Source organism: Gymnoscopelus microlampas (assembly GCF_963454915.1).
Source record: "Gymnoscopelus microlampas genome assembly, chromosome: 5".
Lineage (NCBI taxonomy): Eukaryota > Metazoa > Chordata > Actinopteri > Myctophiformes > Myctophidae > Gymnoscopelus > Gymnoscopelus microlampas.
In genome coordinates, this window is record NC_139942.1 from 43,768,056 (window position 1) to 43,793,848 (window position 25,793).

At 39.8% G+C, this 25,793-nt stretch overlaps 2 protein-coding genes across 3 annotated transcripts; one reads left to right on the plus strand and one right to left on the minus strand.

Annotated features, from left to right (window-relative positions):
• Positions 1-1,543: 1,543 nt before the first annotated feature.
• On the minus strand, positions 1,544-18,175 carry parp2 (poly (ADP-ribose) polymerase 2). Its single transcript, XM_084057339.1, has 17 exons — positions 17,996-18,175; positions 16,082-16,291; positions 15,248-15,406; positions 13,632-13,702; positions 13,365-13,415; positions 12,825-12,921; positions 9,849-9,924; positions 9,584-9,692; positions 9,013-9,163; positions 7,660-7,798; positions 6,399-6,462; positions 5,716-5,850; positions 5,087-5,214; positions 4,602-4,701; positions 4,146-4,244; positions 3,331-3,455; positions 1,544-2,545 (listed from the first exon to the last, which is right to left on the minus strand). Exons 1-17 carry the CDS (start codon positions 18,078-18,080, stop codon positions 2,386-2,388), a joined length of 1,959 nt encoding a protein of 652 aa, XP_083913465.1. The 5' UTR covers positions 18,081-18,175; the 3' UTR covers positions 1,544-2,385.
• Positions 18,176-18,512: 337 nt separating this feature from the next.
• mettl17 (methyltransferase like 17) lies at positions 18,513-24,752 on the plus strand. 2 transcript variants are annotated; one of them, XM_084057282.1, is made up of 14 exons: positions 18,513-18,668; positions 19,320-19,467; positions 20,213-20,362; positions 20,477-20,567; positions 20,775-20,856; positions 21,280-21,353; positions 21,445-21,539; positions 21,667-21,737; positions 21,991-22,098; positions 22,466-22,534; positions 22,619-22,669; positions 22,776-22,868; positions 23,503-23,696; positions 24,028-24,752. In XM_084057282.1, exons 1-14 carry the CDS (start codon positions 18,594-18,596, stop codon positions 24,119-24,121), a joined length of 1,395 nt encoding a protein of 464 aa, XP_083913408.1. In that variant the 5' UTR covers positions 18,513-18,593; the 3' UTR covers positions 24,122-24,752. The 2 variants fall into 2 exon arrangements, with proteins under 2 accessions (XP_083913408.1, XP_083913409.1); XM_084057283.1 differs by having other exon boundaries at positions 21,997-22,098.
• The last annotated feature ends 1,041 nt before the right edge of the window (positions 24,753-25,793 follow it).

The following is a 25,793-nucleotide window of genomic DNA, read 5'->3' on the forward strand; positions in this document are numbered from 1 at the left end:
AGTAAAATACTTTTCACTTTTACAAAAACCCACAGAAATACCCTATTTTGGTCTTTGCATTATAGGTGAACATTTTCCAAATAACATTAAAAAAACAACGTAATAATAGCGGATCTACAAGCTCACAACACATTGTGATACGTGTCGTAAGCTTGTAAAGATGCTATATTCACTACTTTATTAAAGTATAGAATAGTGCAAAAAATGTAGATACAAGGTGTCTGCAGCAACAATATTGAACTGTACTACTTTTGTCTCATGATCTTTTGGCTGTGATTCTACTCTCACAGAATCATACTACCATCACTGACCTCTTGATTTGTCGGTTGACGGTTGACTATTGGAAATTCCCAAACAATCAATGGCAAGAAGTGTAAGGTTTGACGTAATAAAACTATAGCCCCTCACAAGCACGTGGTTGGGAAAGAAAAAAACAGTTGATCTAATTTGCATACAGTGTGTCAAGTGATGTCTTACATCACCCTCTCTTATTTCATCTACCGACCACAGCAGCTGAAGCATTATTTTTACCCGACACTTGATTTTAAGCGCCTAGACTAAATAATCTCCAATCAATGTTTGGTACATAATATGAGTGGACTAACTTTGTCACTAATACACTCTACTGTAACATGACTATTGCAAGACACCACTATACACTGTACTTTAGCAATACAGTACATAGCTGGCCCTCATCTCTTCTGCTTTCTCTTCATTGTCACCCGGCTGCCAATCTCCCTTCTCTATTTCACTCAGCAACAGACAGCAGCATTTACTAGGCCAGAGAGAAATCAACATTGTAATTTAAGCCTAATGTATGGTTCATCCTTGGCGGATCATGCTGCTCAGTGCGTTTCATCATAGCAAAACACACGACGAGCCACCATTTGATTTATACTTAGTTGTGCAGTGGTTTCTTGCACCGAAAAGAGCAAATCTACAAGCTCACAACGCGTCGTAGCATGCAACGCGATGTGCAACCAAGAATAAATCAGGCTTTACAGGCCTGCCACAAACAAGGACTAAAATCAGTTATGTTCATAGATCGAGCCTATGTGTGACAAAATGTGCACTTACTCTTATTAAAACTACATATTTAATTATTTCCCTTCCTCCCTCCCTGTTCTTTATCCTCTCACATACAAACAAAAACACGTGACCTACTGAGCTACATTTTCAAGGAATAAGCTGTTGCATTGCTGTCCAGTTGCTGTTCGAGCAATCACATGGTTAAGTGTATTTTTCTCACTCCTCCACTCTTGTCAGTTCCTGATGGTTAAGTGTCAGCTGTTGATAGGGGTGAAGAGCACATCAACACTACCCTTATGATCCACCTGGACATTGTTCTCACCTTTTTGTTTCTCCTGGGGGAGAGGTCAAGTACGCATCTGTCTCTCATAGAAAATTACTTTTATTTTTGTACGTAACCCTGTGGTCTCTCTCTGTCTCTTTCTCTCAGTCAGTCTCTCATAGAAACTGGCGTTTATTTGTTTAATACATAACCCTGGTTTTAACTGATAGACACAATGGATAGATAAAATAAGATGTTTCTTTATTGAAAGATTTTAGTAGCCATTAACCAACAATTTGTAAAAAACAAAAAAATGACAACTTTTTTTAAAATTGAACTAGATATTTTGCTGACCAAATTGTGACATATAAACTGTTACAAGAGCATTCATGACATCAATAAAATACAAACAAAACACATGGACTTGTGTTCCAATTTACATGGAATAAACTGGTCTATCAAGCTACATTTGCGTGGACTGAGCTGTAATTGTTAACCAACAATGTAAAACTAACTTTTAAACTTTTAAACTTTTTAGATGAGATAATTTTGTCAACAGCTAAATTGTGACACAGACTGTTATACATGCATTCTTGACACATCATAAAATACAAACAAAAAGTACAAAATGTTCTGCAGATTTTTCTCAAATAATTCTACAACCTTTAATCCTAACCAGATAGATTATTCTACACCATTTATCCTTACCAAATGGATTAATATAGTCCCTTATTTGTCCTTTTCTTATCTCAATGGAAGGTAAACAGGGTGCGAGTGCCATGACACCTGGAGCTTTGAAACGTGTTTGAAAGTTACTCTGGTAGAATTATTTTCAAAACGCATGGATAGCAGAGATAAAATGTGGACTCTTATTTGGTTTATTTTTTCCCCCCTCGGTACACCACCACCACTACGCTCAATTTTGACTTGTCTACCAAACAAAGTGATCTAATCTAATCTAATTGTGCTTCAAACTACAATATCCACCCGACACCCCCCACTTCACAAAGTTCTGCTCCAGTCTTCCAGGCTAGTGTATTATAGTAACTGTATTGCAACGTTGTCATAGTGTATAGATCCTGTACTGCACTGTGTCACCACAGTGAGGCGTAGTTGAACTGAATGCGTAGCAGGTACCTCATGCGGGTCTGGGCGGGGTTGTAGACTATGAACTCGTTATAGAGGAGGGAATAACCGCCGTCCTTCCCGATCCCCGTCTTCACTCCTGGACCCATGGGCACGGTCATACCATCCCTGACCGCAGGACGAGGAAGAGGCAGGAAGGGATAAAGAGAGAGAGAGAGAGAGAGAGAGATTACTAGAATGCTAGATTATCAGGGGAAGAAAAAAAACTACTTGGATCTAAATTGTGCTGCTTTAAATTAAATACATATTTCACAGATTCTGATAGTCGGAAAAGGGTAATAGAATATGTCTATTAAATCAACTGTGCTCTAGTCTAATAACACAATATGTTAACCTTTGTTACTTTTGTATGAATCGTCAAGCTGTTGCAGCACTGACCCTTGCATTCCTTACTATTATATGTTCATAATTTCCTAATTTAAGCATTATTCAGCCATATTCAGGAGGATTCATATTTAAAGAACCATATTGCAGTCAATACATGTTATTATTAGATTATCTATTCACAGCTTCAGTCATATATTGTACCTAAATAAATCAAAAATGTTCCTGTTAATGGGTTTAATTCTAGATTTTGTGTTTGTTTACATTTTCCCCATAGTCATTAAAATGTTACCGAACTTACCTGAATTAAGCTAAACCTCACTGCGTGAGTAATACGTCATGATCTTTGTAAATGAATCTTTCCTCCAGCGACTATTTTCAGCTAGAATTTTCAAATAAATCTGCATTTTAAAGTGCATCAAAAAGTAACCATAATGTAACTTTGACAATGTTGGATTACATATCTTAAGCATGTGATAATCAATAGGTTAAACAACCTGCCAGACTAACAGTATGAGCCTTTTAAGCGCTGGAAAGAAAATGAAATACTGAAAGAGAGAGATACTGACAGGGTGACAGAGTTCAGTGGATCAGGTGCAGTCTGCCCCAGGCCCTTGGTGCTGTGTTTGCCCGCAGGGAGCCGGTCGGCCTCGTAGTCAGCAGCCAGAAGCTCATTACTGTCTCCCAGGGCCACCTGGAACCAAATAAAAGCAGTGGTTCTCAAAACATTTTAATTTCATGGACCCCCAGTTTGCTATGTATTGGCCAATGGCCACGAACAAACCCCATAACTCTGAGTGTACAAATGGAACCATCCATTTGTACACTCTCAAGAGTTATAGAACTGTAAAGGGTCCAATTTGGTTTCGCTAGGGAGCCCTGGAACGCCCTCAAGGACCCCCCCCCAGAAGTCAGTATACAAGTTATCAATATTTAGCAAGGACAGACAAATACCTGTATACTGAACTTAGCTGTAATTATGATAATACTATATCATCACTGTTGGGCAGAAATCTTTTTTATTTTTTTGTAAATTAATGCCCTACTTTGTCTTACAAATGTATGCTACATACATAAATTATACATACAATAGCTGATGTACAAGCTCACAATGTGTCGCATTACTGAAAAAATAAAAAGGGAAAGTATAAGTGCTGTGGGTTTTATAAATATTGAACAAATGAAAAGTATTTACAAGAGCTTGTGACTAAATCATAACTACGTTGGAACCATTAAAACTCAGGTTCTTTCCTGAAAATCGGCTTTGGAGATACAACGGTTCAGCTCGACAGTGACAACATGATATATTTTACCACCATTTAAATATATAGTACTCTTGTAAAGGTATGGTACTAAGTCACACAAACAAACAAAGCCCACCCACCTCGCTTAGCAGCAGTAGACCGGTGTTGTTGCGCTGGTTGGCAAAGCAGTAGTTGGCGCTCTTTGATGACATGTCAGCAAAGTAGATACCTTTACCAAACTAAACCAGAGAAAAACACATGGATCAATGTGTGTGTGACTAGAATATTACCAAGACAACATGCTAGGTGTAGGACAGTGGTTCTCAAACATTTGAGAACCACAAACAAGGACCCCCAAATTGCTATGTATTTGGCCGCGGAACCCCATCTGAAAAGATTTTGTGCTAGGAACCCCCATAAGAGAAGATTAATATAATTTAAAAAAAAGGACCGCTTTGAGACCACAGGTGTAGGAGATGGGGAAACTATGAAACAACATCTTTTTTCCATCTCTTGTTGTGAAAAAAAGAATAGACAGATAAAGACAGAACTTTTTATATATGTATACTGTATGTCTATTTGTCCGTCCATCCTACCATGTATCCAGTGACGGGGGCTTCTGGTGGGGCCACCCGCAGCCCCTGGCTGAGGATGCCCACATAATTAGATAGACGAGAGCCATGCCACAGTAGCGTCCTAGTGGGGAGACACACACACAAACAGTCACACGCTTAGAGCGGTGTTTCTCAAATGGGGTACCCCTAGGGTTACGTGGTTAATGGAAGAATTATTTAAGTGAATTGTAAAGTGCTATAACAAATTGAATCAAAAACCCTCACTAGCACAACTGTTAGTGTTCATTCAATTCATTCGTAGCATTGTATGCTATTTATTTATTCTTTCTTTCCATGAGTGTCTTTGTCTGATTACAGTTTTGTTATAATCCAGCCTCTCAGCCAGCACCTCATGTGAGACAGCATAAGATCACACCATCAACAACCATGAATCAAAATATGAATGACACATATCTAGGATCAAGTCACATATTACACAGAAAGTGCACAAACAGCTGCTACTGTACCTGTTGTGCATCTGAGAGAGGAAGTTGTTCCTCTCTCCCTCCCGGTCCACTGAAAAGATGTCCAGCACAGTCATGGTGTAGTCGCTGTGGGTGGAGGCATGGGTCGACAGGAGGTACTTCTCTACCACCTGCCAGGAAGAAATTGTGTTGCTTTTTTCCCCTGCACCTTAACCCTAATCCAATTTCAGTAATACAAATCAATAGATGCCTTCTCTTTTGAGATTACTAGCGAATAAGCATTGAGATTATGTCACAATACGTAGAATCCTTCTGATTTTGAGGCCTGGTAGACTATTAGTAGTTCACACATGGTGTGCCGAGGCACACTGGTGTGCCATTAGACAAGTCCAGGTGTGCCTTGGGTTTTCGTGACAACCACACATTATTATCGCAATATAACTATACAAGAAGTAATGATTTTTTACTTATCAGTGTGCTACTATATCAGTACTTCTATACACATTCTATACCCTAAAAATACATATTTTATTTTCAGGCATGTCATTATAGACAAAACTTTTACATTTATGTATTTACAAATTTCCTTCACAAATAAAAAAATAAGTGAAAAAATGCGATCTACAAGCTCACAACGTGTCACATCGCAACGGGTGTGGTATGTGACTGACCTGGAACTCGTGGCCGGTGGAGTCCAGAGTCTGTAGCTGGCAGTGGAGGGAGTGGTACTGTCTGTCCAGAGGATGCTCCGAACTGTCTGCACCAGTCTGGGCCATCTTCACCGCAATCTGGATGTCACCCAATGCCTGAAAAGAAAAAACAACCAAACTCAAAATCAGAGTTTAAGCTAACCACTTGAACCTCAGCATCCATATTTTGGGGGGATGTATTAGCCAAAAATAGACAATTTACAAGCTCACAACGCGCCGCAATGCAACACGTTGTGCCAATAGATCGGCCATTTTTGGTGATTTGGTGTAGACGTAAAAAAGCAGTCCAAGTATAGAGCGAACTCAGTTCCAGTTTAGTTAAGTCTAAGTTAAGTGGTTACAGAAATGACTGTCCTAAATGCGAAGCATGGTCTCGGCAAGGAGCACACTCACTGCATGCTCAACAGGCTAAACACTGAGTGCATCTGGGATATTAGTGTGAGGTTACCTAAACCTGGCCTAAAGCAATGTTTTAGTCACTAGTCACAAAAGTTGACCAGAGGAGGAGAAGCAGGATGATGGAGATGAATGAGCAACCAGTGGAGGATGATGGTGAGGTGATAAAACCTGTACATCTAAAAGAAAACAACACACTCACCTCTAACAGTGAAACCTGTAGATCTAAAAGAAAACAACACACTCACCTCCAACAGTGAAATCTTTTCCTTCAGTACTTCTTCTGAGTTGATGATTGGGGGTGTTTTCAACCTGACACATAAAGTTATATGTATTATTACAAGATATTAACTGCTATTAAATATTAAGACACTATTTACAAAAAAATACAAACTGGGAGCAGATCTGTAAATTGCCTTCAAATCTAGAAAAAATACATATGTTGACCATGGAGGGAGAGATAACAAGGAATCTGATAGCCCATATATACAGATGGCTTCAAGACAATGTTATGGGAAACATTCTAGATATTAAACAGAAGTGGGAACTAGAAATTAACATTTGAATTATGCTAGAGAGAAAGTGGAAAGATAGGGGACCAAACCCACATATTTTGGGATTGTCCCAAAATACATACGTTTTGGACGGATATTCAAGGGGAGATTAAACAAATTATGGGAGTTGACATTCCTTTTGAGCCAGCGTTCTTTATACTTGGTGAGATTCCGGGGGGAATAGCAACCAAGAACCAGATATATCTGCTTGGGGTGTTGCTGTTGATCACAAAAAATATTATTACTGTGTCTTGGAGAAATGTAAAGCCAACGACTATCCAGCAATGATGGGAGAGGCTAAAAAGCATAATCTGATGGAAAGCATAAACTACATATGAGGACAGAGGATTTCAATATCAGATGGACACCGGTACTGCAGTTGCCCAGACTGATTGGGGATTAATGTTGTTGGACGAGATTTGATTGAACGGGCTGGTTGCCTGTCTTCCCTGCGCTATTGGCCGGAGTGTCCTAAAGGTCATGTATGGATGATTGGTGCTGTTAGAATAGTGATTTTTGGTTGCCTGTGTCTGTGATGCCTTTGAAAGTTTTTCTTTGATGTGTATGATGCTGTTGAATGTGTGATGCAACTTTTGTCCGTATGTCCATATAATGTGATTACAGAAGGTATGAAAATGGAAATAAAAGTCAAGTGCAAAAGAATTAAGTATCTAAAGTAGCAGATCTGCAAGCTCGAAACGTGGTGCAAAGCAACGCGTATTACTTTTGAGCTTGTAGATCTGCTACTTTTGCTATTTTATTTTTTTTTCTCCTGAAAAGTAACAGTTTTGGACATATGAGGTTTCTACCTGACAGAGACGATATACTTTGTCAAACAAACCCTTTCAACTGGCGGGATTTGAAAATATGTCAATAAGGGCACAACACCAAAGTATAAATGAGCCATACTGTAGGTGCCATGCTCTTCCTGTTGCACTACTACGTAACTCCCTACCCAAAGTCATGGGGGATCCGTGTGTAGAACTGGTTGCATGCCTCCAGCAGCTCACGATTGCTTCCCTTCCTTTTTAAACACTGCTCGATCTTCTTCAGGGCTGTGTATCCCGCACGGATCTGCTCCGAGGTCAGCTTGCCTACAGGCACAGAGAGACAGATGCATCTTTCATCAGCAAGGAAACACCTAATGTACAGGACAAGCAGAGTGATCGATTGATTTTAGGCCGTTAATGTTTGTTTTCAAAGAAATGGGTTTGCCCCCCCCCCCCCTTTCCTTGTAGATCTTCTGCAGTACTACACTCCATCCAGAGCTCTTAGGTCGGCCGACCAACTGCTGCTGGTTGTGCCCACGACCAGGTTAAAAAACAGAGGTAATCAAGCCTTTGCTGCAGCTGCCCCGAGGCTCTGGAATAGCTTTCCGCTTAACATTAAGAGCCTCCCAGTCCATAGACACTTTTAAAATCATTACTGAAGACATATTTGTTTTCTCTGGCCTTTCTCTGGCCACAGCTGAAACGGGCACCCCATGACCCTAGACCCCACCTCACTGTTTCTCTGCTGTGTGTATTTTAATTTGTTAATCAATTAATTTGCTGTATTAATATGTTTTTTGTTTTGACCGAGTTACAGTTGTTCTCTTGGTTTGTATAGCACTTTGGTTGGCTTCGGTCATTTTATATGTGCTTTATAAATAAAAGTTGAGTCGAGTTGAGTTGAGTGATGGGGTTCCTGTCACAATTATTACATAATGGCCTGATACACAATTAATTGAGATAATCGCAATTATTTTGGCATAATCTTAATCTGTATAAATGCATCTGTTGAAAAATTGCCGATCTACAAGCTCACACAGCTATTTCTGCTACATTTTGGAAATTATAAAATAATTAATTGCATGGCCCGTTTTGGCCATGAGCTTATAGGTCGGCTATTTCCACTATTTCTAAAACATTTGGAAAGTATAATATTATTAAATGCATGGCCCGTTTTGGCAATAGTACATTATTTATTTTGATTATTGGTAGCGGTCATTGTCTGTCAATTTTTTTTCATATCTGCCCTATGCACTGTTTGCGTATGAAGCCTAAAAGGCACACAGAAATATAATTTTGATTTATAAAGTAAGTCCCACTGTTCAATGTCAAACAAAACTATTAAATTGTTAATCGCAATTATTTGTCCACTAAAATCTAATACTCGTGACAGCCCTTGTGTAACTTTTAGTAATTTCTAGCCCAGCCCGACTGACATCCTTCTATCCATCTTTCATGCTAAGAAGGCATTTTATGGTGGCAGTTCAGACAAAACCATGCCAATTAGTTCCGCTTTTAAGTGCTTCTGATTGACAAACCTAGAGGAGCTTTGCGGATGTCAAACTTCATCTCCAGCACACACTCCTCCATGGCTTTCAGGTCACAGATAAGCCCCAGGAGGTTCTGAAGCTTCACGTCCAGCTTGGAGGCCTCTTTCTTGACCACAGTGTCCACCTCAGTCAGGTTCTCCTGGAAGATCAGAGGTGATAAGAGGTTCAGGTAGAGGTTCGTAGATTTAGCCATATACCTGCTACTACAGACTAGGAGTGCAACAGTTAATGAAATTAATTGATTTACAAATAATCATTTAATAAAATTAGACTTGAGAATTTAAAATATATTATTTAAAAAAACATGCCTCGTGATTATTCGATTAATGGAAAAAGTAATCAATCGAATAATCGTGAAGAAACTGATCGATAGTTTCAGCCCTACTACAGACATTGATATTGTTGGCATCCATATTTATGAGGCGTGGGGCAAAGAGGAGGGCTTGAAGGAGGGCAGATAGATAAAAAGGAGGGAATTAATCAATAAATTAAATGGAGGGATGGAAGAAAACAAAATGGAAGGGAATACGGAACTTCATAAAAAAATAAATTGCATTACATTTGCCTTATCATTGGTGTTATAGTCCACGAACACCATGTCATATTTTCCGGCCACCTTTTCAAAGGCATCCCTGTCATCCCACTCATTCTTGGTCTTGTCAAGGAACCTGTAACAAAAAAAAGTCAGTTTCTACCAAACTCCTTTCTGTTCTCTGTACAATTTACAACTTAGTCATTTAGCAGACGCTCTTAACCAGACAGAGCAACTTACAATAAGCAAGGTATGTATGTGTGAAACATGTATTTGTTATAAACAGTCTCACTTTTTCTTGAAGAAGTCTTTGGCTTTCAGCAGGTCTCCCCCACAGGCAGTTAAGCTGTTCTGTCCAACTTTACCCACTACAGAACACAGACAGACAGACAGACAGAGTTTATGCTTCAGCAAATAAAGTGTCGTATGACATATCACTTTACAAAAATAAGTATTTTAAACTGTGTTTCAGTTGTCAAATACTTTTAAAAAAAGCATTAGATTGCCACTAAAGTATAAATGCATTAACCACTTAGCCCAATTTCATATGTTGTCGTACAATGCTGTCGCACAGCGAAAATAACTGATGTACAAGCTCAAGTTGCATAAAAATCGTCTATTTCCGATGTGGCATGTCCACAACAGGGACATGACAGTGTTAATGTGGTTTATAACTCTTGCTAACTAGTTATGGGGCCAGGCTTCCAGCATGGACCCATATTGTTATTGGCATTATTCCGTTTCTTCTTCTTCTGCCACTTTTGGCAGTTCTGGCTGAACCGTGCAGTCGCTTTTTATGAAACTCGGCCATATGATAGATGGTCATGAAAAACGATCAAGAAATAATTCTCACAATCTTTCGTCAAAAGGTGGCGCTATAGCACTCAATTGAAAAATGCCAACTTTGATCAGGTACAACTCATGCCCTGTTTCACCTACAGCCATGAAACTTCGATGCACACATGCGTCTCCTCATGCTGAACAACTTTCACACTCTGACTTTTGACCTCTGACCTTTAGATCTCCCACCATTTTGAATTATATGAAAAACAGTTAAAACCTATCTCCTCCTGGGATTTTTGAGTAATCTGCACGAAACTTTTTACACATGAACTTTGGACCTATACCAAAAAACGTTTGCAAAATATCTTCCATAAGTGAAAAAATTAAGCTTTAATGAGCCAATGAATATTGCAGTTTTATGACAATTATTCATCTGCCCCTAACTCATACATGCAGACTTACCATTCTTTGAAACTTTGCAGAAATGTAAAGGGCCATTCCAAATATCACTGAAACCAATCTTACTCCAATTGGTCAAACGGGGGCGCTATAGCAATTTTTTGAAAATTGAAACTTTAAACAGGCAAAAGTCATGCCTCGTTTGGCCGACAGCCATTAGACCTGCTTACACATGTGCCTTGACTAATGAGGAACACATCTATCACGTTGACCAGTAAGCACCGCCCTTAGGTTGTCCGCAATCTTGAGCAGTTTGAAAAACACTTAAACCCAGGATTTTTCAGCTATTTGCGTGAAACTGTATGATCAGTGTGATCTCTTTTTTCAGAGGTTTGTCTCTTGGTCCAATAGCGTCCCGCTTAAGTGTATGTCTCACAACCTCAAGGTCACAGGTTCAAGCCTCACTTGGTGCAGACTTCATCTAAGTTGCATTTCACACAACATGACTATCAATGAATACATTTGCAATTGTTAAAGATAACATGAAATACTTAATTGAGTGTTTTTTACATACTTCATTGTGAAAATAGCTGATGTACAATCTCACAACTTTTCAGATAGCAATGAGAGTATGTTTTTTCAATGTATAACATACTTCATTGTGAAAATAGCCGATGTACAATCTGACAACTTTTAATGGTTTGTGAGCTTGTAGATTGGCTACTTTCACTAGTTTTGGTTCTGAGGAGATGTACAATTTCTTCATTGGTAAATGGTTTGTGAACGAGTGATCTTTGTGTTAGTGAAACAGGGGCTTGGGTCATGACAGAAGGCAAGAGTTTGTGATCCTCAACAGACGATATCAGCCTGGACAAAGCTATAGCACTATAGGTAGTGTTGCAGCTACCTAAGAGTGCCTCATGATCGCAAGGTTGCCGGTTCAAGCCTCACTTGATGCAGACTCATTTAAGTTGAATTGCAAAAAACATGACTCAATCTATTCCGTTTCCATGGCTCTCTCTCTCTCTTCAATCTATTCCGTTTCTATCTTCAATCTATTCCGTTTCCATGGCTCTCTCTCTCTCTTCAATCTATTCCGTTTCTATCTTCAATCTATTCCGTTTCAATGTCTCTGTCTCTTCAATCTATTCCGTTTCTATCTTCAATCTATTCCGTTTCCATGTTTCTGTCTCTTCAATCTATTCTCTCTCTCTCTCTCTCTCTCTCTCTCTCTCTCTCTCTCTCTCTCTCTCTCTCTCTCTCTCTCTCTCTCTCTCTCTCTCTCTCTCTCTCTCTCTCTCTCTCTCTCTCTCTCTCTCTCTCTCTCTCTCTCTCTCTCTCTCTCTCTCTCTCTCTCTCTCTCTCTCTCTCTCTCTCTCTCTCTCTCTCTCTCTCTCTCTCTCTCTCTCTCTCTCTGAGGGTCGGCCATAGCTGAGTGGTTAGTGAGCCCGCCTAGGGAGCCAGAGGCTCTGGTTGACCCAGGTACGATTCCAGGCCAGGTCAGCAAATGTGTCGATGAAACGAAATTTGTCCCTGAGCAAGACTCTTAACCCCTAATTGCTCACAGGCCCTCATTGGAAACAAGACCGCAAGGACTTTCATGAACTGACCTGTTAAAGGAATTATCATTTCTCTTTCTCTCTCCTGGCCCCATATTATCGCTGCTTGCAGCTATATTTGTACTTGTTTTATTGGATCTTGTTTATTCAATACACTTATTTGTTTTAGCTCTTGCTCATTTGATTTTCCTATTTTGTCTCATCTGTTTATGAAAGTAGGTAGCTGATATATTGCACTTTTACTTTAGCGCTAGGTATACTCTTGATTGCTTGTTTTAGAAGAGAATGCACTTAATGCTTCTGGTGATTAGTAGTTTCGTTCCCTACCTATGTTGAATGCACTTATTGTAAGTCGCTTTGGATAAAAGCGTCTGCTAAATAACTGTAATGTAATGTAATGTAACTCTCAAGTTATAGACCCATAATGGTCCCATTTGGACCCCTGGTGATCACTGAACCTGACGTTGAGAAACATTGCTGTACACATGATCCTACCTCTGCCCCATCTCAGCCACACATGAACCTACCTCTGCCCCATCTCAGCCACACGCTGAAGGACTTTGAGCTGTCGTCCTCCAGAAGCTGAATCAGGTAGTATTTGTTGTTGTTGAATTGAAGATTTGTCTGCAAACACCAAACAAATTCTACTGAATATGAAATTATATCTTACAGTGAGTATACGACTAATGTTTTCCCCCTATGGTTGTTGGAAGGACTGTGATCGGTTGGGATGGTGGGAAGGGAACGCTCGTTTTACTTCACGCTATAGATTCCGTGTCCACCGCGCTCATCAACGCACGTGGCAAATGGCTGCTCACTGCGGGCACTGGCTTGTGAGCCTCATGCGTACACTGCCTTGTTGAAGTAACAAAAACAAGCACTCCTTTTCCCCAGCCATAATGGGGGAAACAATATAGCTTATACAGTATCACATTCATAATAGTTAAGCTAGTTATTTATGAAGTGTAATAATTGTAAGTGTAATATTATAATAATACAAATTTAAATGTACAGTATATTGCTAGAGCTACTAATGACCATTTATATATAAAGTGTAATGTTTTTACCTGGTTTAACATCACGTCATAAACATCATTTCCTTCATTGTAAACATGAGCCTGCGGGAGGAAAAGAGATCTTAAACATACCTACCTACATTATTACCAAATGTGAAAAAAGGAAGTCATTTTAAAAAGCCTGCCCAAACAGATGCCAAACCACAGGTGTGTGTGTGTGTGTGTGTGTGTGTGTGTGTGTGTGTTGTGTGTGTGTGCGTGTGTGTGTACTCACTGGCATGAATCACATCATGTCCCATTTACCTAAGCATACTATACCTTGCCGACTTTGGCCTTGCATTCAGAGTCCACGGGAGCCTTGCCTTTCATGATCACTGTCCTGACAACCTCTGTACAAAGACAAAGCAGCAGAAACATCACGGTGAGGTCAATCATCAATCAAAGTCAAAGTGTGTGTGTGGTGTGAATGATCCTGCAAATGAGCACAAACCGTTTAAGATACATGGTGTCTGCCTGGGACCCAAACTTACAAAAGTACTTTATGAATTAATCACGTAAGCCTATCTACAAGCTTCACAATGTGTCCAATCAAAACACGTTGTGAGCTTACAGATCTGCCATTTTCAATATTTTTGAAAATGTTGAAAATTTCTGAAACTATATTTTTTAAATGTATTTTTTTCTGAAAATCTTTTGACAAGTGCTAAAGACCTTTTTCAAAACACATTTACATGGTGTAAATAATGATTTTACAGTAGGAAAGGCAACCCATAAAAAAACTGTCTGTGAGACCCTAAGTTTGGGAAACAGTGGTATGAACAACAGAAAGTAATGAGAGTGCGTATTAAGCATGACCACATAACACCGGTCCTATTTTCACTGCACTGGCTCCCCGTGTCAGCTAGGATCGACTACAAGGTCCTGCTGATCACCCACAACTGCATAAATGGACATGCCCCTCCCTACCTACAGAAATTAATTAGGCCCCCACAAAATTCCACCCGCACCCTCAGATCTACCAGCAGATTCCTCCTCGATGTCCCTGGTACAAATCTACGTACTATGGGTGACCGGGCCTTCTGCTCGGCAGCGCCGCGCCTATGGAACAGCCTTCCTATTGACCTGAGAGCACCACAGACCCTGGACTCTTTTAAAATAGGCCGGAAAATGTTTTTGTTTCAGAGGGCATTTTCATGTTGAATTGTTGTTTAGTCTTATCTGTTTTTAAACCGTGCTTTTTAACTTTATATGATTGATGATGTTTTACCTTGTGGCACTTTGAGATTCCTTGTGAATGAAAAGTGCATTACAAATAAAATGTATTATTAGTATTATTATTATAAAGTAAAGGTTGCCTTAGTAACTTTGATGGTGCAGAGTGACATCGAATCCATTGACATATGTCAAGTCAACAGATATTGGATCAGTACTGCCTAGTTTGATAGTTTGAGCCGTGTTTTGTGAGCCGGCTGTGTTGCCCTGGACATTTGCATGAAGGTGGGGTTGAGAGTCATGATTATGCAAATTCAGGCGTGGCAGCTGGTCCGCCAACTAGAACTTCCCCTTGTGGGACATTATAACATTATATAACCCTCACAAATCTCTATCTTACATTAAAAAACAACAACATTCTTCTGTGTATGTGACTTTGTATGTTGTGTGGTTGATGTCCCTGGATGGGGGGATATGTGGGGGGGGAGGGGGGGTTGAACAATTAAAATGCTTTATTTGTAATGACTGACATTCTGTCTAAAACCTGAAAAATAATAAAACAGTGAAAGTAGTGAAAGTGAAAGTAAAAAAAACAAACACAGTTTTGTTTTGTAAAGCGACTTATCTTGGAAAGCGCTATATACATGTCATGTATTATCATTCTAAAAAGAAACAGAGTACATAAAAAAAAAGAAAGAGAGCTTGGTTGGGTAGGTACATACCTTTACTTTCCATTTCTTCTTTAGGCGGCTTTGTTTTGGTCTGACTCTTTCCTGCTCCTCTCTTCTTCTTAGTGACGGGTTCATCCTCTCTCTGTTCCTCTTTAATTTCAACTTTAGTCCCATCTTCACCGGCTAAATCACTCTCTCCATTCAAGCTTTCTGGTTAGGCAGAGAGCATCATAATGTTGATCGCGTATTTTGCAAAAATAAAAATGGTAAAACACCGAAAATAAACAAATAACATGAAGCCAAACAACAGAAAAAACATGTTAATAAGTAACTGAATGTAAAGGAACACAGGTTCTCCTCCAAAACATTTGTAGATATGTTTCTTCCTATTTGAGAGTTGCAGACTTCATTTTGTTGCATGTGTAAAGACAAATAAAGGAATCAAATATGGTCTGTATGAATGGTGAAGGTTGACCATATATATATATATATATATATATATATATATATATATATATATATATATATATATATATATATATATATATATATATATATATATGGTAAACTTATAAAAGTTATATTAAGTGTTAGGGGGAACCAGGTAAAGTGGCCTAGCCGGCTGTTTCTATTCTATAGCAGTACAGCTCCAGAGCACAGGAATTTTTCAGCAAATCCTAACTCCCAATTATTACAATTGTTATGCAAAATAATTGCGATTATGCAAAACAATTGTTATTAGACGATTATGTAATAATTGTGAAAGGCCTAAGAGTGAGGCCATTTCACTCAGACCCACACACAAAAAAGCATGACAAAAATACAAACTTCTGCAAGCATTATGCTTATAAAACATGTACATGACACACACACACACACACACACCTGGCTTCACTGCGTGAGAGCGTATTTTCCTTTTGTACTTGGTAACCGGGTTAATCTGGACCATCTTCTTCAGGTCAACCTTGTAGGCTGTGCCAGAGCCCAGACTGAGGGTGACGGAGGTCTTCCCACCAGAGACGGCAGAGTCTAGTAAAGTGCATTCTGACGGAGGGTAGGGCTCCCACTGACCCTCATCTCCTTCCCACTGCCACACTGATAAGAGGATGACAACAATACATGTGTTACTTGTGTTCATATCAGATCATCAGATGCATGCATGCACAATCTCAGAATGCAAGATTAGCCCTGACTTGGTCATTAAAATGTAGCCTACAACAACAGTTGCAATTGCAGGGAGACATGTCTAGAGATGGATAAATACAAACTAGTGGAAATCATGTAACTTTCAGTGGATGTTGTTGTATGGGGGCTTAAAAGAGGAGCTGCTATGTTTGTTGTTGATTTTTTGTGACATTGCAAATACTGTAACCCTGTCGTTCTCAGGAGCCCTCAACCGCAGACACTGAATACTAATTTACTTTAGGCTGTAAAATACATGCTTGATTGATTGATTGGATACTTTATTAACAAGTTTGCAGATTGTACAGAGCTACGGTTTAAAAGGATAACACAAAAAGCCCTATGGGGGCTTGTTAACATTGATCAACATAATTAGTTATGGACATGGGTGTAACCATTACTGTTTCTGTCTAGTTAATGTTGTAGCAGAACGTGTTGTCCATGTCCAGACCAGATATATTATAACTCTATGGTCCAGACCAGATATATTATAACTCTATGGTCCAGACCAGATATATTATAACTCTATGGTCCAGACCAGATATATTATAACTCTATAGACCCCTTAACAGACGACGTCATACTGGCTGCGTGCAGCCAGTATGCGCGCAACGAAACCCATTATATCAGGTCTCGTTAGGACGCGTCTCACTAGCCAACACACACAAGAGGGGGTTGGGGTGTGCTGAAACCAGTGCACCCCGAAACAGGTTGGGAATTGATTGCGTGAAACAATCACCTGTGCGTCCAGGCTCAATGTTAGTAAACAAATAATTGGTCTATGGTCCAGACCAGATATATTATAACTCTATGGTCCAGACCAGATATATTATAACTCTATGGTCCAGATCAAATATATAATTATACTATGGTCCAGACATGTAACCTGACCCTGCCAGATGGGGGCGGTATTGACTAACCAGGTTCCTCAAAATAAGCTGTGAAACAATGTGTGAAGCAAGCTTCTTGGATCTGGCAGCGTCAGGTTACCAGACATGTCCTGGCTGTTTCCATGAGTGGTGTGCAGAGGTGTAAAGTAACAAGGTACATTTACTCAAGTACTGTACTTAAGTACCATTTTGAGGTATTTTTTACTTTACTGGACTATTTCAAATTTGCAGTACTTTTACCTCTACTCCACACTACATCTCAGAGGCAAATATTATACTTTTACTCCACTACAATATTTGAAAACTCGAATTACTAGTTACTTTATAGATTTTGATGATTATTACAAAACATACATTAACCACTTCAGTCCTATATACATTTCGGCCATTTGAAAATAGCCGACCTACAAGCTCACTATGCATTGTGAGCTTGTAGATCTGCTCTTGTCAAAAGTTTTTAATACATCTGAAAAACATCTGAAAACTTGTGAAATGGGACATTCTACATAATGAGTACTTTTACTTTTTGTACTTTTAAGCACATTTTAATGCCAATACTTTTGTACTTTTACTCAAGTACATTTTGAATTTCCGGACAATTACTTGTAAAAGAGTATTTATTTCTTTATTACAGTATTGATACTTTTACTTAAATAAACAATTTGAGTACTTTTTCCACCACTGGTGACGTGAGGCACACGCAGCACAACAAAAAGAAAACACTCACCAGTTTTTGTCTGAACTTCTTGTTTATCCTCCATGGCATCTTCAGATGATGTGGTGACGAACCTACAGCTTCTTCGCTTCGACATGGTTTATGCTAAATTAAAACGTTAAAACAACAATAAAAAGCCAAAAAGTGAGAGTCAGATGAACGCGGGAAAAATCTATTCTCTAGCTCAGAGCTAGCCAGTGGTGTCACTGAAAGGTTCCGCTTCCGGCCTCAGTTTGTAGTCGGAATTATTTTTTAGACGTACCATTGCCGGTGTATCAGGTGTCAGTGTTGTGTTGCCATGTCCGCTTATTATAAGCGGACAAAAAATAAGGGCTTCTTTTTCTGCAAAGTTGCTTGTTAAATATTGACAGTTGCGGGATGCGTCTTTTTGGGGCTTGTTTATAAAGTGTAGCTGTAGATTGGCTATTTTCAAATAACCGTAGTCGCTTCTTTTCGGGCTTGTTTTCCTAGACATGGTTGCTTTTTTCTCTCATGATATCTGGCAACACTGACTGTCCAGCATGTGGAGTGAACCAACACAGGAGAGATGTTGTCACTGACTTAAAATCCTTGTCATCAAACACTACAGTCCTTAACTGAACTCGTAAACATGGCATCTAGAAGCTATGGCGCACGTGTTCTCTGTCAAAAGGCACTTGTGAGAATGGTGTGTCTGAACAGGAGGGTGAGTTTGGTTTTAGCAGGTGTTGTTGTTAGCTAGGTCACTGAATAAAGCATCTTTCCAGGGAGGAGAGGTCATCAACTGGCTTAGCCTTGGATTGATTGATTGATTGATGTACTTTATTTAGTAAGACATGAGAACAGTACATAACAGTACATGGAAGTACAAATTCACAATACAAGGTCTACTAAACTGGATAGCTCATTAAGCACTTAGCTTGTTTAAGATGAGATCCCCATCTCAAGACGGATCAAGACGGTTATCATCGGTCTTAAGGATATATAGATATATAAGGATAGACAGTCTTGTATCAAGGCTAAAACTGTTTAAGTTAATCTTATCTGGTCCTATTTCAGACCCTCAGGGGTCCCGATCGGATAGAAGTTTCATCCATCTCTGTTTTGTGAGGTACTGTAACTAGCCTTGATACTAGCCCTGAAACATGACTGTCATACTACCTTGATACTAGACTGTCGTCTTGATCCAAGGCTAATGCCCTGAAAAAACAAAGTGAAGTGAGTAAAGGGCGACCATCGTCAACTATTCGGTCAGCTGAACGCTCTGTATATACGGTAAATCTGGATCTTAGAAGAAAGGGTGGGTGGGTGAGATGTTGCATAAATAACCGTTTTATTTAATGTTTTTTTTAATCAGGGGATGAGTGCAGCAGCAGCAGCCCACCCTCAGCCCATGGTTAATTTCCTAAACGGAGTTCCTCATAAGAAGCATCCAGGTGTCACCAACTTGAAAACATTGCGCCTGCCAGAGGAGCTCACAAGTGCTGCATATTCCATCATTAAAAGTAAGTTAACTTGTGCTGGCAAACAAAATATTATATATATATACTTCATGATATTGTTTTTCTATTGTACAGCATTTAGTAACTATCAAGGAAAGAATATAATCAAGATATTATTTATATAATAATCATTATTATTATTAGTAGTAGTTAATAAAACATCAACTGATGCATAAACTTGGACACATCATCAGTGTTGTGACCTGGAGTCACTGGGTGTTTCGGGTCTTGCAACAGACACCCTCCTCCAGGCGACCCGGTGAGGCTGATCAGACCCCGGCCTGTGTACAAGAGGCATGCTACTGCCCCCACTGTCTCTTGTGGGTTAGAGACAGTGTAGCCCTGAAACATGACTGTCATACCATGACTTGTATACAAGCGTCATGTGAACCATGGCTAGAGACAGTGCTAATTAGGGGTTAGGGTTAGCCTGGCACTAGCCCGACCGACAACGCAGTTCCACGTGTGAGTGAATCCACGCCATCAGTCCGGCCAATGCCATGGCCAGGTTAGGTGAGAAGTTGCAGCAGGTGTTGGCGACACTAGGAGGCTCTCTAGGCTCTGTGGGTTGCCTCCGGGCCTGGCTCCTCCTTTGTCTGACCAGAAGTAAGGGATTCTTCTGTGCATTGCGTTGTTGTTGCTGCTGTGCTGGGTAGTAGTATACTGTAGTAGTAGCAGCAGCAGTTGTAGTAGCATGCAAAAAAAAAATAGTATTTTTGACGTGCTGTGTAATTCCTCCCGCCTTCAGGAGCTGAGGTGGCAGGCCTGGCTGAAAGAGCTCAGAGCCTCACAAACTTCCTGTGGAGCAGGAAGAGAGCGGCTGAAGATGTCGCACTGAGACAGAAAGCCAAAAACCTGGAGAACGCTCTGTGGGAGAAGGCAAAAGCAAAAGGAGGAGGTAACTGACAGATTAATGAATGATTAAGAAGCGATGGCATATAGAATGACAGGAGAGACATTTTTAATGCAAGGGAGTGTCTTTGATTTGTTAAAATGTTTTTTCCTAATTTAGAGGATGTAGATGATTATGTGCTTGGGGCCAGCATCAGGAAGAAAGTGATGTCAGAACTCAAAAGAACAACATATCATTGGACCCAAATGAAGTAATTCTGACATTTTCTTTAACTGCTGTGTTATGTTTACATCTGTTCTGCAAATGAAAACATTGCTGTATTTATCTTTTTTTGTATTTATCTTGCTCTGCTGTTTTGAAATTATGTTGTGTTTCACAATGAGAAGTGTGTTTTTACTACCCTGTTTTTCTCATTGAAATCTCTCATATTTCTTTCATAATCTCTGGTATTTCATAGGTATGATGAAGAGCTGGGTGTGACATACATGGCTGCTCGGCTGGCAGGAGGCTACGCTGCAGTGAGAAGAGCTCTTAATGAGGTACACACCTCAGACTTTCACGTTCTTCAGACTTCTAAGGAACACATACCGATTTTGTCACTGTCGGGTACGTACGTAAGGACGTATCTTGCACGTTCAAGACCAAAACTGTTACAATTCGGGAAGTGGAAAAAGGAACGTGTGGTCCAATGGATCCAATGTAGTTATTGTTTAGTCACAAGTTCTTGTTAATGCTTTTCCTTGGTTAAATATTTATAAAGCCCACAGACAGACTTAACCACTATCAACCTGGGGTCCCTTTTTTAACCGGAAATAGTCGATCTACCAGCATACAAAGCGTGGTATCTGCGCATCATACGACAAAGTATAAAATAGGGTATTAATTTATGAAAAGAAATACCGCTTTCTATATCTCCCCAGGCTATCACATCCATTATAAAGACTTTTTCTTTCACTCTCCAGATAAAGATAAGAGATCCGTCGTTTGCCCCTCATTCTCTCCTGGACTTTGGCTCGGGGTTGGGAACATCTGTCTGGTTAGTGTCCATGTGAACAGTAAGAGCCTCTACATCTGTCTTCTCTTGTGAGATGGTCCGTCCAAGGTCTCTCTCTCTTTTATTCCCCCAGGGCAGCACACTCATTCTGGGGGGACAGTCTGAAGGAGATGATCTGTGTGGATAGTTCTGGACCAATGAACACCCTGGCAGAGCGACTTCTTAAAGGTACAGTAACACACACACACACTGCATTGCTAATTTAGTGTAGCTCCCTTCCACAATGACAATCTGTGTGTTTTGATGCATGCAAAATGAATGTGAAGGTCAGAGAATGTTCTTTTTCGTTGAGCAGGTGACAATGAATCAGCTGAACCTCACATCAAGCACGTCTATTTCCGACAGTTCCTCCCTGTCTCACCGAAGGTAATGCCACTTCTCTTCTGGTGAGAACAAAATTGCCTCTATATTCTCTAGCAACACATATATATTTTTTAATAGAACATTATTCGTACCGTGTCTGTTCAGTGGTCATCAGTGGTGTGGATGCATCGGAGCTCTATCATCATGAGTATGATGCAGTGTGGTTGTAAAAGTGCATCCATGCGCAGCCTATTTATGGTGGAACTGTGCATGTCAGAAACGTAGGAAACTGGAAATCCAATGTGTATGTTTTCAGGTGCAGTTTGACGTGGTGTTGGGGGCCTTTTCCTTGTCAGAGCTGCCCGGTCAGAGGGAGCGAGAGGACACACTGTTCACACTGTGGAGAAAGACCAGCTCATATCTGGTTGGTTCATAGTAAACACAACAACCCATGTTTGTGATATCTCATATACAGTAGTATAGAGTATACGGTTGCGCATCGTGTTGCACTCCAGAAATAGCATATCTACCTGTTCACATCACACTGAAATGCATTGTGAGCTTGTAGATCTGTAATTTTTGGTGTGTGACACTGGTCCATCAGGCCTTGGTGCTTGTCCTGTTGTGCTTATGTACACCACATGTATCAATATGTACTATGAAACTTTGCAAATCTACACCAGTTAAAACAAACAAACAAAATAACTCTTAACTCGTAAATTACAGTATAGTGATTCTAATCATTATAACTAGAAGCTTAACAAATAATCCCATTCAATATCCCATCATAGGTCCTGGTTGAGAATGGGACTAAAGATGGCCATCAAATACTTATGGAGGCCAGAGAAATTCTACTAAAGGTATTCGCAAAATCAATCCATACGTTATACTAATTCTAATGTATTAAAAGCAAACTAATGTTTGGTTCATTTCTCCAACTACAGCAACAAGAGAAAACTGTCCATGACACCAGAACAGCTTCAGTGTTTGCCCCAGTATGTGCTTTTTGTTCCATGTTGTATAACTGAATGTATGTTAACTCTCAACAACTAACATGAAGCATATTGACATCCTTTTTTCTCTCCTTTGCTGTTTTCACAGTGTCCTCATGAACTGCAATGTCCTAAACTGTCACGGGTAAACATAGTACCCTGCAACTTCAACCAAAGGTTCCACCCTCTGCCTTTGCCCGGGGTAAGACAGCATCCTTTGTCAAGTCTTGTGCAAAGTGAGACAGTTGGTGTGGGGGGCAGTGTCTGTTCTAGGTCTAGGAGAAGAGACTGGAGACATATGGTTTTCAACTGTATGATTGGGGACACATTTACACTTGGGATACCATTTGAATGCAATTAACTACCTGGAAAAAGAGAGAACTAGTCAGTCTGATTCCCTCCAGGTGTTGAGAGACACCTGTACTGTATGTTGTCAGCCAGGGATTGAAGCTTTGAGCTTTTTGAACCCTTACCCACTCATTTGGAGCATAAGATGATGTTGAATTGTATCTGGGATGCTCTGCCATCATTCTCATGATATTCTTTCAAAGAGCTGCTTTTATTTGCCATTTCATGAAGAAAGATGAATAACTTGGAACTGTAACATCAATACTAACTTTTTTATATAATAATGTGATTCTGAGTCGGCACTTTTTTGTGACGTCGAAGACGGATGCACTACGGTGGATTCGAACCCACAACCTCCGCGGTGGTGGGCAGCTACTTAGCTTTGAACCCCCATTTGAAAATATTTTGTGCCAGGGACCTCCAGAAGAGAACATTTGTCAACATGTTTTCGAAAATAATAAAAAACTCTAATCTCATGTCCTTTCCAGAACCCTCAGCATATGACGGAGAAGTTCAGCTACTTGATTCTGACCCGGAAAACACCAGCAGACCTAGGAGAAGGTCTGGACTGGGCTAGGCTAATAGCACCAGTAGTACGCAGGCCCAGGCATGTCCACTGTCACACATGCAGCTCCAATGGACAAATCGAACACCGGGTAGTCACTGCTAGGAAACACAGCAGGTAACGAAATGTTAATTAACCCCAAACATCTTAAGTACTTGGGGGGAAAAAAACTCTGTTTATGAGAATAAAGATAGGCTGACAATGTTTATTTGTTGGCACATAGAAACTGCGATATAAACAACATACAGTATGCCCAACATTCAGGAAATTCAGATTAACCACTTAAGCCCTATTTCATACTTCACCATATGATGTGTCGATCAACTATTGTCGCTATTTTAAAAAAAAATGACAACTACAATGACATGCCCAAAATAGGGATATACCGTTTACGTAAACGTAGTCACTTTTGAGGTATTCTTGAAATGTTGTTGATGTCCCCTAACAGAGATGTTTACCGCTGTGCCCGGAGCAGTGATTGGGGAGATCAGCTGCCAATCATTCAGGGCGAAGAGGAGGACTTACAGAGTGATTCAGAGTGATCATACTGTACATGTCCTGCCATTGATACACAGACACCAGCATATTGGAATGAACCCTCAAATGGAGCTAAACAAAGAATGTCAGTGAACCAGAACATCTACACGTCACATGTCAATGGGAGGACCCACCTTCAATGTCCACTTCCATTACTGATTCATACATTGGCTGAATAGTTGATGATTCACTTCAATTCTTGGTAGAGAAGAGATACAGGGAGTATATATATCAGTCCAATATGTCAGATCGAACAATATATTGGACAGATTCCATATAGGGATTGACGGCTAAGTACACCATGGCAGATTCTTTTTGCTTTTTGTACAGTGTGACTCTGTAGGAAGCGAGACAGCTAGAAGAGGGGTCTGTCTGTTGGTCTGTCTGTCTGTCTGTCCAGGGCTAATCTTGCAAACCGCTGGACCGGTGAACACCAACGGTCCCCCGGGGGCTGACTACTGCAACAGTACTTCCTTACCAGTAGACCAAGGAAGTAAAGTACCTCAGGACCACATTGGAAACAAGTGTTTCGTTATGCTTTAATGTGTTATCTTATAAGTTATATTGTGATTATACTTGTATATCTTTTACCGAAATAAAATACCTGATGAAGGTCATTTAGACCGAAACATTGTAATAAACTACTTGTTTGCTGTAAGTGAAGACTCATGTGTGGAATCTCATTTTTTTTCATACCAAAATAAAATCAAACTCCATGATTTATTTTATTTACATTTCTTTGAATATCTAACTTTCATTTTATAATGTCAGTCAATGGCAGTCGGATCTGGCTGAAACCTTGCCCAATTCACACATCATAGATGCATATATGTGATGTCATAGACTGGCTACATGAAGTCTGAGATCCACATACTGAGAGAGAAAGCTTATTATACCATGTCTTGTTTTTTTTCCCCCAACAAAAGTTTCAAAATGGATAATTATGCAGATTGCTTGATATTAATTATCTGGTGTAATGTACTTTTATTTGCATGTATTTTAAATGAATACAAATGAACATTGCAAGTGCTACACTTAAATATTCAGTAATTGTAAAATATGGTAAACAAAAAACATACAGCCTTGAATGAAAGGCAGACCACACTACCTGCTGGCCTGGATAGGAATAGCAAATTAGGGAGAAAGAACTTTGAAGAGTACCAGCATTTATCTTTGTGATTTGACTCACTGAAATGTGTTATTTGGTGTTTCCATGTGCACTCCATGATCAAATTCATGTTAAATGTAAAAGATTCTGCTCACCATCAATGGACTCAATTGTGGATTAAACAAGGCAGTATCAGTGTAGTAGAGACTAGAGAAGCTCTGGGTACTGCAAAAACCACTGGACTAGTAATCTAGTGGTTCTGTCAAATCAATAGTGTGAATTATTGTACCATTTGTCATCTAATGAAAATGGTAATATTTCCCAATATTGTCTTTAAAGAATGCGTGACATATCACATAATTGCCTCGATTTATTAACTGGAATATGACTCATTTCAGAAGGGGTCGAATTTTGGTTTGAAAACACAGCAACCTGCAGTGTTTTTGATCTCTTAAATATCCTCTTACTGCACTCTCCTACATAACAAAGACTATAATTGCTCATGCAGCACAAAAGCAACACATTAAGATGACCATGATATTTTCACTTAAAGCCAGCCAGCCACCCAG